This window comes from Ursus arctos, unplaced genomic scaffold (assembly GCF_023065955.2).
Source record: "Ursus arctos isolate Adak ecotype North America unplaced genomic scaffold, UrsArc2.0 scaffold_61, whole genome shotgun sequence".
NCBI lineage: Eukaryota > Metazoa > Chordata > Mammalia > Carnivora > Ursidae > Ursus > Ursus arctos.
Genome location: NW_026623080.1, coordinates 84,965 through 99,509, shown reverse-complemented (window position 1 = coordinate 99,509; position 14,545 = coordinate 84,965). Strand labels below are relative to the sequence as shown.

At 43.6% G+C, this 14,545-nt stretch overlaps 2 protein-coding genes and 1 long non-coding RNA gene across 5 annotated transcripts in view; 2 read left to right on the top strand and 1 right to left on the bottom strand.

Annotated features, from left to right (window-relative positions):
- LOC125281827 (NF-kappa-B-activating protein-like) overlaps positions 1 to 14,545 on the top strand; it is a 215,375-nt gene that overhangs the window by 173,924 nt on the left and 26,906 nt on the right. The window lies entirely within an intron of this gene.
- Positions 7,256 to 8,941, top strand: LOC125281172 (rhox homeobox family member 1-like). The gene is made up of 3 exons (XM_048213269.2): positions 7,256 to 7,561; positions 7,730 to 8,054; positions 8,675 to 8,941. The coding sequence occupies exons 1-3, from the start codon at positions 7,480 to 7,482 to the stop codon at positions 8,751 to 8,753; spliced, it is 486 nt and encodes a 161-aa protein (XP_048069226.1). The 5' UTR covers positions 7,256 to 7,479; the 3' UTR covers positions 8,754 to 8,941.
- Positions 9,459 to 14,545, bottom strand: part of LOC125281184 (uncharacterized) — a 9,804-nt gene continuing 4,717 nt past the window's right edge. For both annotated transcript variants that reach the window (XR_007188288.2, XR_008957914.1), the window contains exon 4: positions 9,459 to 10,970. This is a non-coding gene — a long non-coding RNA (uncharacterized LOC125281184). The remainder of the gene's footprint in view (positions 10,971 to 14,545) is intronic.

Sequence of the window (14,545 nt, the reverse complement as noted above, 5' to 3'; positions counted from 1 at the left end):
AACGAGAAAGAAGTCAGTTATAACAAGAATGTGTTTTCACTCGTTGGCTTCATTTACATATCTCTCTCCAATTAACTAGTTTCCTGGGTATAAGTACTGATCTGTAGTACTAACTCATGATTCACAGTCTAGATAAGAAGGTAGTGTTGAGAAGAATTCTTATCAAATTCTTGGATTCAACCACTTTTCTTCAGTGTCCTGGTTTTGACTCATTATTCGAATATCATCATTTATCCCGAGGTTACAAAAGATTAAGGTACCACCAGATATATAGGGCACTAACATGTAAATTTAGAGTTGCAAAGAACTTGATTTTTAGCTTCCTGCCTTCAACTAGTTATTCTTATTATCTCTGGTTGTCTCTAATTAAGTATTTACAAAAGTACAATGAGAATCTGCAGAAGTAATTCATTTTTCCAGGAAGAGATGAGAATTTGTAGTTGGTACGGTTGTGTTTTTCATATCCACAGATTTAACTAGTTATTCTTTTCTTTAAAGATTTTGTTTATTTATTTATTAAGAGAGAGAGAGAGCAAGAGCGGGGGGCAGGGGTAGAGAGAGAGAATCCACAAGCAGACTCCCTGCTGATCAGGGAGCCTGATGTGGGGCTCAATCCCGGGACCCTGAGATCATGATCTGAGCTGAAATCAAGAGTCAACTGCTTACCGACTGAGCCACCCAGGCGCCCCTTAACTAATTATTCTTATCTCTAGATAGCCATAGTTTACACGATGTAGTTATATACCACTAATTATTACTAGCAATAACTAATTCTGCCTTTAAAAAAAGATTTGAGAGATAAGATGTATGTGTTTTTCAGCATTTGAGCTTCAGGAAGTTTTCCAGTTATATCTAGTTATCTCTAGTTAAGTTTTATCTACCATTCCATGCCTTCGTGACTTATTTACCATTTACCTACCTTTCCAATATCTTATTTCAAGAAGAAATAAGTTGCACTTCAGAAGAACCTGCTTTTCAGCATCCGGATTTCAGTTACTTTTCTGGTTGTTTCCCCAGTTGTCTTTAAACAGCTACCCAATTACCACTAATTATATTACTATTACACTTCAATGAGAAAAAAATTGAGAAGTATCTGTTTTTCAGCTCCCTGCCTTCACCTCATCATTCAGATAGTATATAATTCTCTACATAAACCAAACACAATAAATCTAGCTGATTATAGTACTACTTCCACATTCTAAAAAGATATGAAAATTTAGAAGTGAGAAGAATGTTTTCTTTCAACACCATCAATATACCAGTGCATCTTGTTACGTCTAGATACCTCTGATAAAATAGGTACCTAGGTATGGTTAATTCCGTATTGGACTAATTCACTAATTCGACAACGGAGAAGAATTTACACGTGAAGATCATTTCTTTTCCATTTCCTGGTCTAACGTCATGATCACCTTATATCTCTGCTTACCTTGTTACTTAGATACCATTAACTATCTCTTGTATTAACTCATTCTTCAAAGGAGATAAGAAGCTAGTGTTGAGAAGAGTGATTTTTCAATTTTCTGGATTTGCCAATTTTCTGAGTCACTTCTAGTTAACTCTAGTAAAGTAATTGCTTAAGCATTACTACTTATCTCCAGTGCTAATATTTTATTCCAACAGGAAATACGAATTTGGGTTCAGAAGATGATGTTTTTTTCTGGCTTGATGACTTTGAGTAGGTTATACGAATGAGCCAAAAATAACCTCAGTCTATTGACCCCGAGGTTGTCTTATTTCTTTACCTCAGGCTGAGACCCATTACCCTGAAAGCCTGCTGGAGCCAAACTCAAATTTTTATACATCCAATTGCTTTAAAAGTATCTGAAATAACCATGACCACATATATTTTTAAATAAACTCTACACCCAACGTGGGACTCAAACTCACTACCCTCATATCAAGAGTCGCTCGCTCTACTCACTAAGCCAACCAGGCACCCCCCCCATAACCACATTTTTAGCCATTTATAGCCCGGCTGCTTTACATACTCCATGAAATTGAGCCTAACATACAGATAAAATAAACCCTGGGCCATAAAGACCACAAGCCACTGCTGCCCTTTGGTGATTTTGACCCAGGCGCTCTCCAACATGCTGCTAAATAACATCGCCTAGACTCGCGAGGCCCTCTCGGCCGATTCCCTTCTCTCCCAGGAGTTAACTTGCCTTCCCCCCCACAGCCCCCTTCCAAATGGTGGCAACCACAAGCCTTAGCCTCCAGACACAAGCCCTGACCTCCCACAAAACTGTCAAAGCCTCACCCAAATAAATCTTGTGTATCCTACTGCCATCTTGTGGTCATAAAGTTTTCTTTCGCCGCCCCAGAAATCTGAATATTCACAACTCATTTCTTCTGGTTTACCTAGAATCCCACTGGATGCTACACAATTAACTCATTTTTATTGTTTTTCAAGTTTATTATTATTTTTTTTTTTAGAAATCTCTACAGCCAACATGGGGCTCAAACTCACGACCCTGAGATCAAGAGTCCCATGCTCTTCCGACTGAGCCAGCCAGGTGCCCCCAATTAACTCATTTTTAGAACAAGGAATTAAAAAAAAAAGAATTTAGACATGAGGGGCACCTGGCTGGCTCAGTTGGTGGAGCTTCGGACTCTTGATCCTGGGGTCGTGAGTTCAAGCCCCACCTTGGGTGTGGAGCCTACTTTAAAAAAAGAATTTAGACATGAAATGATTGTGGTTTTTAGACAGGAAATGATTGTAGCTTGGACCAGTTATTCTAGTTACCACTAGTTATCTATTGTTAACTAATCATCTAGGTCCCCCTACATATCTATGGTACTAACTCGTTATTCCAAAAGAAAATAAGAGTTTACATTTGAGAAGAATGGCTTTTTTAGCTTCCTGACAGCGAGCATTACTAGCTATTTCCAGATATCTCCTGTAAACTAGTTACCTATGAACCACTATTCATTTCAGATTTATGAGTTCTTTCAACATGAAATATAAAGTTAGAAAAACAAGAAATACAGGGGCGTCTGGGTGGCTCAGTCGTTAAGCGTCTGCCATCGGCTCAGGGTGTGGTCCCGGAGTCCTGGGATCGAGCCCCGCATCGGGCTCCCTGCTCCACTGGGAGCCTGCTTGTTCCTCTCCCAGTCCCCCTGCCTGTGTTCCTTCTCTCACTGGCTGTCTCTCTCTCTGTCAAATAAATAAATAAAATCTTAAAAAAAAGAAAAGAAAAGAAAAACAAGAAACACAAAGCTAGAGTAAGAAGGAAATAGTTTCCAATTCAAGGCTTCAACTCCTTCTACTAATATTCTTTAGGTAGTTAGTTACCTAGGTACCATCATGCATCTGCGCTATTGACTCATTAATCCACCACGAGAAAAAAAGGAATTTGAAGTCTACAAGAACCGACATTTAAGCTCCTAATTTCAACTATTTATTCTAGATATCTCTCCAATATCCACAGTACAGAATCATTATTCCAACAAGATTTAAGACTAATAGGGGTTCCTGGGTGGCTCAGTCGGTTAAGCGTCTGCCTTCAGCTCAGGTCATGATCCCAGGGTCCTGGGACTGAGCCCTGCATCAGGCTCCCCGGTCAGCGGGGAGTCTGCTTCTCCCTCTCCCTCTGCCCCTTCCCTGGCTTGTGCACTTTCTCTCTCAAATAAATAAATAAATAAATAAATAAATAAATAAAATGTTTTTTAAAAGAAATAAGACTATTATTATTTTGTCATAAAATACAGATAAAGCAAATTTACCATCTTAACCATTTTTTTAAAAGATTTTTTATTTATTTATTCGACAGAGATAGAGACAGCCAGCGAGAGAGGGAACACAAGCAGGGGGAGTGGGAGAGGAAGAAACAGGCTCATAGTGGAAGAGCCTGATGTGGGGATCGATCCCACAACGCCGGGATCACGCCCTGAGCTGAAGGCAGACGTTTAACTGCTGTGCCACCCAGGCGCCCCCATCTTAACCATTTTTATGGGTGCAGTTTGGCGACATGAAGTGCATTCACATTGTTGTCCAACCATCACCACCATCCATCTCCAGAACTTTTTCATCTTCCCAAACTGAGACTCCATACCCATTAAACAATAGCTCCCCAGTACCACTTCTCCCAGACCCTGGGAAACTACCGTTCTATTTTCTCTTTCTTTCTTTCTTTTGAAGATTTTAAGTAATCTCTACATCCAACATGGGGCTTGAACTCACAACCCCAAGATCAAGAGTTCCATGCCCCACCGACTGAACCAACAGGTGCCCTTACCATTCTACTTTCCCTTTCTTCCTTCCTTCCTTCCTTCCTTCCTTCCTTCCTTCCTTCCTTCCTTTTTAAAGATTTTATTTATTTGAAGAGTGAGAGAGAGAGCGAGCACAAGCAAGTGGGGGGGCAGAGGGAGAAGCAAACTCCCCACTGAGCAAGGAGCCCGATGCGGGGCTTGATCCCGGGACTCTGGGGTCATGACCCGAGACGAAGGCAGACGCCCAACCGACTGAGCCACCCAGGCGCCCCTAATTTCTGTTTCTACAAATTGAACTACTCCAGGTATCACAGATAAATGGAATCATTCAATATTTGTCTTTTCGTGTCTGGTTTATTTCACTTAGCTTGATTCCTTCAAGGTTCATCCATGTTGTAGCATGTGTCAGAATTTCATTCCTTTTTAAGGCTGAATAATATTTTATTGTATGTATATACCACATTTTATTTACCCATTCATCCATCAGCGGACATTTGGGTTGTTTCCATCTTTCAGCTATTGTGAATAATGCTGCTCTGAACAGGTGTATACAGATATCTGTTCAAGTCCCTGCTCTCAGTTCTTTGGGTTGTATACCCAGAAGTGGAATTGCTGGATCATATGGTAATTCTGACTAAGTGTTTGAGGAACTGCCATACCATTTTCCACAGTGACTACACCATTTACATCCCCACCAGTAATGCACAGGGTTCCAACTTCTCCACATCCTTACCAACACCTCTTATTTTCTATTTTGTGGATAATAGTCATCCTCCTGGGTGTGAAACAGTATCTCGTTGTGGTTTTTATTTTTTTTAAGATTTTATTTATTTATTTGACAGAGAGAGAGAGACAGCCAGCGAGAGAGGGAACACAAGCAGGGGGAGTGGGAGAGGGAGAAGCAGGCTCCCAGCGGAGCGGGGAGCTGGATGAGGAGCTCGATCCCAGGACCCCGGTACCATGCCCTGAGCTGAAGGCAGACGCTTAACGACTGAGCCACCCAGGTGCCCCTCATTGTGGTTCTGATTAAGACTAATACGTAAGAAAAATATGTTTTTAGCCTTTTGGCTTCAAATATTTATTCTGCTTTTATATGGTTAATTCTATTTAAATCTCTCCGTGTAACTGTCATTATCTACATTATTCACTGGATATTTAAAAAAATAAGAATTGTGGGGTACCTGGGTGGCTCAGTCGTTAGGCGTCTGCCTTCGGCTCTGGTCATGATCCCAGGGCCCCGGGCTCGAGTCCCACATTGGGCTCCTTGCTTGGCAGGGAGCCTGCTTCTCCCTCTGCCTCTGCCTGCCACTCCCTCTGCTCTCTCTCATTCTCTCTTTCTGACAAATAAATAAATGAAATCTTTTTTTAAAAAGTAAAAAGAAATCATAGGGACACAGTTAAAAACATGACTTTTATCATTCTCGAAATTCTATGAATTCTTCACCCATCCTTGAGAAACGGGTAAAATTGAAAACCATCAAAATAATTGGACTTCTTAAAAATTGGATTGTATGAATGGAAGGTGTTTATAAGAAGTGATGACTCTGGAGCTTACCATCCCAAAGGACAGCACTGAATAGTTAATCTGTTCCTTGAGGGACTAGGATGCTGATGTCTTTCGGATACGGATCATGACGTGATTGCTGATCTTTCACCAGAGTATAAGTTAGCTTTTCCTCGCACCAGGTCCAGCAAGTTATTGGGCACTGGGTATATACATATATTTTTTTTCCTAACTGTAGTCAGAGGGAAGTAGCAGGGTGCACACCGGCTGTCATTTAGCGGTATTGGACACTATGCAAAACATCACTTTAAGGGAGAAACAGAGCCCTCAATCTGCCCTGGCTCTTCTTTATTTGATATTTATCAGTGGAGAGCTAGAGCTCTGGAAGACAGTTCTAGACAAAGGGAGATGGAGGAAGACGAAGAGGAGGAGGAGAAACAGGAGAAAGTGGAGGAGAATAAAAAAGTGGGAACATGGGGCACCTGGGTGGCTCAGTCCGTTAAGTATCTGCCTTTGGCTCAGGTGATGATCCTAGGGTCCTGGGATCGAGCACAGCACCGCCTGGGGCTCCCTGCTCTGCTGGGAGGCTGCTTCTTCCTCTCCCACTCCCCCTGCTTGTGTTCGCTCTCTCGCTGGCTGTCTCTCTCTGTCAAATAAATAAATAAAATCTTAAAAAAAAAAAAAAAGTGGGAACTAACCCAAGTCCCCAGCACCTGCCCAGCCCAGAAACACGTGCGCTTTTGCAGAGGACCTGCAGCGGGGGCGCGGAAGCGGAGCTCAGCAGGCAGAGGGTGTAAGCCCCACAGTCGCGTCCAGCACGTGCAGCGCAAGCATTCTTGGATGCTCAAAACAGTGGACAGGTTTCTCCATTTCTACTCTTGATGTGAATTCCTTAATACAAATCTGGGGTATTTGTTCCTATCGCAAGAGGGAGGTTTGGGTTTCTTAGAGCGTGCATCCGAGCACCCACAGTGCTCTGTAAAACCCAACCTCAAGCTGCCGCTCCGGAGCGCCCAGGAGAGCTTGATGGGCTCCACTTTCCGCGCGTATGGCAAAAACCCAGAGCAAGCAGCCCTCTAGCTAATCGTTTCGTCCGGTCACTAGCCCGGTTCGTGGACTCTGGGTGCGAACGGAACCCAACCAGAGTCCCATCCATTGGTCACTGACTTGCCGGAGGGGAGAGTCGTGCTCAGAGCCCACACGGCGACGGGGATACCGTCGCTTCAGTGCTGGGGCTGCCACGAAGCCCCCCCGCAACTTCTCCAGCCCTACCTCTGCGTCCCTCGCCCTGGAGGAGCTTAGGGCGAGAACCCTGCACCGACCCGCGTGCAGCGAGGGCAGGCGGCGAGACGTTCTCCCAACGCGTCTCCCAGGGCTCGGGAGAGCTGTGGGAAGTTTCCTTCCCCACCCCTTCCCCGCCCCCGGCTGGCTGGCACCACCCACCACCCCCCACGCCAAGGCAGTGCCCCGCGGGAGTCGGGAGTTGTCGCCCCCCCCCCCCGCGCGCGCCCCCTGGCGGTAGCACCCTTCCGGCAAACGCTCCGCCTACTTCGTGGCCACGCCCCGGCCTCGTGCTCGCCCCGACAAGTCCCGCCCACCACACACCTGGCCGTTGGAAGTAACGGGGATCGACGGCGTCTAAGAGCGCGCGGACGTTGAAGCTGAGGTAGAGGCGTAGTAAACCGCACCCCGCACAGAGACAGGCCCGGACCCCGGAGTCTCCGCGGGCCGCCGCGCGAGTCTGTGGAGGCGTTCTGGACATGGAGCCTCCGCCCGAGAGCAGCCAAGAGGGCACCGCTTGCCGCAGCCTGGAAGTCGATGAACTTGGAGGAGAACCGTTGGGTGAGTGCGCGAACCGGGACGCGGGTTTGGCGAAGTCTACGAAACGGCCTTTCCCCGGGGGAGGCGAGTGGACGGGACGCCGCAGTGGCGCGGCAGATGTCGCCGCTCTCAGGTCGCCGTCCCACGCGCCCTGGGCTCCAGCGCCCTGATCTCTCTTTTCTTTTCCAGATACGAAGCCTGCGGTGGTCTCCGTAACGGGAGGAGACGTCGAGAAGGAGCTCTGGCCCGAACCTGAGCAGGAAGCCGCGACAGGAGAAGAAAGCCACGGTGGCGCGGGAGCAGCGGGCCCCGTGGACGACGAGAACCACACGGGCGGCGGCTGCGGGCAAGAGCCCCCGCAGCAGCAGCAGCAGGACGAGGCCCAGGCGGCCGCCGAGGGGCCGCAGCCCCAGGAGCGGCAGCAACGCCTCCACCGCAGCGCGTTCCCCCGGCTAGAACTGAAGGAGCTGGAGAGCGTTTTCCAACGCACTCAATACCCCTACGTGTTCGGGCGGTGAGTGGCTTGCTCTGGCGCCCCCCCCCCCCATCTCTAGGACCCTCGGGGACGCCCTGGGCTCTCTCCCAGGTCTCTCTCCCCGCCTCCAAAGCCAAAGCTACCTAGGGGGCCTCGAGCTCTTTCCAAGGTGGGGACGATGCCCCCGTGGGCATCAAGGTAAATATTTTCATGCAGTATATAAACGAATCGTCAGGAAACTCTCGGGTCGGGCTCCTGTTTTTGTAAATAACATTCTATTGGATCACGATCGCGATCAGGATCAGGAGTGACATCAGGGTGCAAAATGAGGCGCGGTTGTGCGAGTGAAGGGGTGGATCTTGCCTTTATTTAACATTTTGATAATTTGGTGGTCCCGGAATTTTTTGTGCATTAGTCTTGACTTTTAAATACTACATTAAAATTGTTAATCTTGAATTCTGAAGTTTTTCAAGGTACCCTTAAATTGTGTACACAAAGGAAGATTGTCCCTAAAGCAAGCCCAGACTTGGGTATTAAAGAAATGTGTGCTGGGGAGTTGGGGGGAAATATAAATTTAAAAACAAGCATGAAATGTACATTGTATATCTCATTTCATCCACAACTCCAGATACTAAATATTTGCAATTTTCTTCCCTCAGAAAGAAGCTTTCCATACCCATAGATGTGATGGAAGTCCGTAAACCTGAAAAAAGCGATTCGGCTGGGCAGCCATTCTAAAACCTGCTTCAGGAGTTAAAAGCTTTTGTTCTAGACATTCTCAAGTTGTTTTGGTTGCCTTTTCCATGTTTGGGTAGTAAGTTTTGAATTTTAGGGCTTTGGTGAGTGGAAAATGGGATAAGTAAATCCCACTTTATGGAAGTTGCCCATTACCGTTAAAGGAAAACAATAAAATAAAAGAGAATTAAACTGCTTGTCTTGTTTCCTGCACAAAATTAAATATAAATAAAGTTCAGCTCTTTCTAACGAGTATCATTCAGGGAGCAATTCTGGGTGGAGTCATGTTGGGGCTGGGTCAAATCTGGGAAGTATACACATTAACACAAGAAGACCTAGGCTAAGAGAGGATTAGACTATATTGTTATTTTTAATTTTTATTTTTTTAAAGATTTTATTCATTTGAGAGAGAGAGCAGGGGGAGGGGCAGAGGGAAAGGGAGAAGCAGACTTCCCACTGAGTGCCAGAGCCTGATGGGGGGCGGGGGCTTGATCACAGGATGCTGAGATCATGACCAGAGCTGAAGTCCCATGCCACCCGGGTGCCCCTGTACTGTTATTTTAAATATTTAAAACCAGGCATAAGTTCTTAGCTAAATCCACAAAAAAAGTGGATTTATAAATATTCAGGCCTTGGGGTAAGGGAATTATTCCCACACAGAGAACACACTATATGAGTAATGTCTGTTCATTTACACCGAGACTGATGCAGGGAGATAGCTTTTATTTCTTGTTTTTTAAAAGAATTAATTTTTAAAAGATTTTATTTATTCTTTTGAGAGAGAGAGAAAGCACAAGAGCGGGGAAGGTCAGAGGGAGAACCAGACTCCTCGCTGAGCGGGGAGCCCAAATCGGGGCTTGATCCAGGAATCCTGGGACCCTAGGATCATGACCCGAGCTGACGGTAGATGCCCAACCAACCAAGCCACCCAGGTGCCCCATAAAGACTTTATTTATTTGAGAGAGCGCATGAACAGGGGGAGGGGTAGACGGGGGAGAGTGAGAGAGAATCTCAAGCAGAATCCCCACTGAGTTGGGAGCCCAACACCAGCTCCATCTCACAACCCTGAGATCATGACCAAGATTCAACCAATAGACTCAACTGACTGAGCCACCCAGGTGCCCCCCAGGGAGATAAATTTCAAGTCCAAGTGCCTGGTTCTCCTGTTGTTGCTTTAGTCTGTAGTAAAGCACTGTAGACAGTGGCAGCCCTACCTTTTAATTTTCTGAAATACTTTCATGTGTTAGCCTGAAAACATTGCTTAAAATACATTATAGTGGAGGTTGGAGGAAACTGGACATTTGTCTAAAAATTGAAGCAAATGAGAACAATTTTTATGCTAAAACCTGGGAAATAACAATCTTGAAAAAAGTTTCACTGAGTTAAGAAGAGTGAAAAGGTTAGAGAAGAATTGCATACAAACATACCTTGTAGATATGGCACAAATCGAACTTCATGAGTGAATATTCTCAAGGAATTTCTAAGGATATGTTTTTCGATGGTACTATTTTGAAGAGATGGGTTTTATGGAATTTGGTGTTGGTGGCGAGGCTTTCAATTTAGGCCAGATTCTTACCTGTGTTAATTTGAAATAGTTTTTCACTTGTTCAGGCAGTAATGTCTAATTTGTAGGTCAAAAGACTACCATTTGAGACCAGAGAAAATCATAAGTTATCTTAAGAGAGTATTGGTGAAAACCAAAATCCAGGATGAGTTATTAGCTTTGTCCCATGGTATGCATATGAGTGTAGTCGCGGAAATGGGATACAGATCTGGCAGTCTTGAGTTTTAGTGAATTCAGACCCAGTTTGTCTAAATTTTCCTTAACTCTACAGGCTAAAATATCAAGGCAGTATCCGGAGCGTCAGCAACTCTTATGTTCTAGGAAGAAGCCACAATGCCCAGGACTTCCTTGTCAGGTCATCTTTGTAACTCTCAAGAGGTTTTCCGAAGATGAATAACCCCTTAGATATCTTTGAGGGAAACCTGTTTTAAAATCCAACCTGCTCCTATTGAATATTTACTTTAGACTCCGGAAGCTTTTATCACGTTCAGCTTCCCCCACAACCAGGACAACACTGCCCCTAGATTGTCGGGGGCAGAGGCAGCTGGACACTGATGGTCTGCTGTCAAGATACCGACATTTCTTCATCTTGTTACCAGGCTTAGCGGCAGCAGAAGATACTGGTGCAGTTCATCAGCTAGACCCACATTCAAGAGCTGGAAAAACCATTAAAGAATATTAAAGGTGGGAGGAGAGAGACAAGGCAGGAATTACAGTCAAAAGCTTAGCACGTAGTAGATGCTCTCTAAGGGTAAACCGAAGAAGAGGCTGCAGTGGTAACTTTCTTAAAATATTTTACTAATAAAAAAATAGGTTCTCCCACTGGAGTTTAATATCTCAGTGGCATAAAGAGTTGTATGTTGTGGGGTTGTTTTTCTTTTTTTCTTTTTTGTTTTTTAAAGATTTATTTATTTGACAGAGGGAGAGAGTGAGACAGAGAGCACAAGCCGGGGGAGCAGCAGGCAGAGGGAGAAGCAGGCTCCCCAATGAGCAAGGAGCATGATGCGGGACTCGATTCCAGGACCCTAGGATCATGACCTGAGCTGAAGGCAGACGCTTAACTGACTGAGTCACCCGGGTGCCCCTGTGGTTGTTTTTTTTTTTTTTTTTAAGATTTTATTTATTTATTTGAGAGAGAGTGAGCACAAGCAGGGGGGAGTGGCAGAGGCAGAGGGAGAAGCAGGCTCCTGGGAGCCTGAGGCTGGGCTCGACCCCAAGACCCCAGGATCATGATCTGAGTCAAAGGCAGATGCTTGACCAACTAAGCCACCCAGTCTCCCCTATTTATAATATTCTTAGTTGATCTAACAGATAATGGTTTGTTCAAAAGAATAATAGCAAAAATGTATTCAGTAATTATAGCATATGGATAAGTGAAGGGAATGACAGCACAGTTATACAAGATAGGAGAAAGGAACTGGCCACACTCCGCATAAGGTACTTGTGCTACCAGTGAAATGATCTAGTGTTTCTTGAAAGTGGACTTATTTGTTGTAAATGTATATTGCAAATTCTAGGGCAACCACTAAAAAAAATTTCTAAGTGTTACTGAGATGTTAAGAGAGGAGAGAAAATTGAATCATAATAAAAAGTTCAATTAAAACCAGAGAAGGCAGAAAAAGAGTGGAAGACAAAATAGAAACCAAGAACAATAACAAAGAATAGAAAATGATCATAAAAATGGTAGATATTAATCAAAATATATCAAGAATAATTTTAAATGTGAATAGTCTAAATATGCCAATTAAAAGAGACAGTAAGTCTGGATAAAAAAATAAACAAGAGCCAACTACATGTCACCTAAAGAAACCTACTTTGTTTTTAATTTTTTTATTTTTCAAAGATTTTAAGTAATTTCTACACCGAACATGGGGCTTGAACTCACAACCCTGAGATCAAGAGTCACACCCTCCTCTGACTGAGCCAGCCAGGCACCCCAGAAACCTACTTTAAATATAAAGACACAGGGCACCTGGGTAGCTCAGTCACTTAAGCGTGATCTTAGGGTCCTGGGATCAAACCCCTCGTTGGGCTCCCGGCTTGGTGGGGAGCCTGCTTGTCCCCCTCCCTCTGCCTGCCACTCCCCCTGCTTGTGTGCTCTCTCTCTCTCAAATAAACCAATGAAATCTTAAATAAATAAATAAATAAATAAATAAATAAATAAATAAATAAATAAAAGACACAGGGGTGCTTGAGTGATGGTTAAGCATCCAACTCTTGGTTTCGGCTCGGGGGGTGATCTCAGAGTTGTGAGATCGAGCCCTGCATCAGGCTCCACACTCAGCATGGAGTTCACTTGAGATTCTCTCTCCTTCCTCCCTGCCCCTCCCGATTGTGCTCTCTCTCTCTCAAATAAATAAATAAATCTTCAAATAAATAAATACAAAGACACAGATAGCTTAAAGGTAAAGACATTGAGAAAGATATATCATGCCAACACCGAGCAAAACAAAGCTGCACTATCTCAGACAAAGCACACTTCGGAACAAGGAAAATTATCAGGGATAAAGAGGGGCATTACATAACAGCAAAAGACTCAATTTTCCAGAAGGCACCAATCCTTAATGTGTACATGCTTAACAACACAGTGTCAAAATACATGAGTCAAAAACTGACAGAACCGCAGGGAGAAATAGACAAATCCATTATTGTACTTGAGGACTTCAACATCCCCTCTGTTACAAACTGACAAAGACAGCAGGTAGAAAACCAGTAGAATCAAATATAATTGAACTAAGAGCACCATCCATAAACCAGATCTAAATGACATTTATAGAATACTTCAACAACAGCAGAATGCTTATCCTTCTCAAGCTCACATGGAACATTCACTAAGATAGACTATATCCTGGGCCATAAAACACACTTCTAGATAACACATGGATCAAAGAATAAACCTCAAGAGAATTAAAAAAAAAAACATTTTGAACTAAATGGAAATGAAAACACAACTTGTCAAAATTTGAGGATGCAAAGGAAATCAGTGCATGGAGAGACATTCGTCACAATGAATGCATATATTAGAAAAGAAGAAAAATCCAAAATTAATAATCTCAGTTTCCACCGTAGGAACCTAGAGAAAGAAGAGCAAGTTAAATCCAAGTAAGCAGAAGAAAAGATATAAAAATCAGAGCACAAATCAGTGAAATTGAAAACAAGAAAACAATAGAGAAAATCAATGAATCCAAAAGTTGGTTATGTGAAAATATTGATAAAAGTGATAAGTATCTGTTCAGGCTAACCAAGATAAAAAGAGAGAAGACACAAATTGCTACCATCAGAAATGAGAGGGGGACATCACTTCTGATTCTGCTGACATTAAAAGGATAATAAAAGCATATTATGAACAACTCTGGCCACAAATTTGATAACTTAGAAACAATGGCCCAATTCTTTGAAAAACACAATCTAACAATACTCATAAAAGAGAAATAGACTATATGAATAGGCCTATATCTATTTTAAATTGAATCAATAATTAATAACCTTCCAAAACAGAAAGCACCAGGCACAAATGGGTTCACCGGGGGAATTCTACCAAATGTTTCAGGGAGAAATGATACGAATTCTCTATAATCTGGTCTAGAAAATAGAACCAAGGGAATGCTTCCTAACTTGTTCTATGAGGTCAGCATTACCCTGGTACTAAAACCAGACAATACATTGTAAGAAAGGAAAACCAAAGACCAATTACTCTCATGAAAAAATGCAAAAATCCTCAACCAAATATTAGCAGATCAAATCCAACAATGTATGAAAAGAAGTATATACTATGACCAACTAGGATTTATCTCAGGTATGCAAGGCTAGTTCACATTCAAAAAGTCAATTAATATACTCCATCACATCAACACTCTAAAGAATGACATGATCATATCATCAGATGCAGAAAAAGCACTTGACAAAATCCAACACCAACTCATGCTAAAAACGCTCAGCAAGGGGCTCCTGGGGGATTCAGGGGGCTAAGCATCTGCCTTTGGCTCAGGTGATCCGTGGGATCGGCCCGCATCAGGTTCTCTGCCCCGCGGGGAGCCTGCTTCTCCCTCTCCCTCTACCTGTCTCTCCCCCTGCTTGTGTGTGTGCCCTCTCTCTCTCTCTCTCTCTCAAACAAATAAAATCTTCAAAAAAACCAAAAAACCTCTCAGCAAACTAGGAATGTAAGGGCAGCTCCTCAACATGATAAAGGACATCTATGAAAAACCTACAGTTATTAACATACGTAGTGGTG

Excerpts from the sequence above, each read along its gene's own strand:
- LOC125281172 (XM_048213269.2), top strand. The coding sequence starts at position 7,480 with ATGGAGCCTCCGCCCGAGAGCAGCCAAGAGGGCACCGCTTGCCGCAGC. Across the intron at positions 7,562-7,729 it reads ACTTGGAGGAGAACCGTTGG|ATACGAAGCCTGCGGTGGTC; the intron begins GTGAGTGCGCGA and ends TTTCTTTTCCAG. Across the intron at positions 8,055-8,674 it reads TACCCCTACGTGTTCGGGCG|AAAGAAGCTTTCCATACCCA; the intron begins GTGAGTGGCTTG and ends TTCTTCCCTCAG.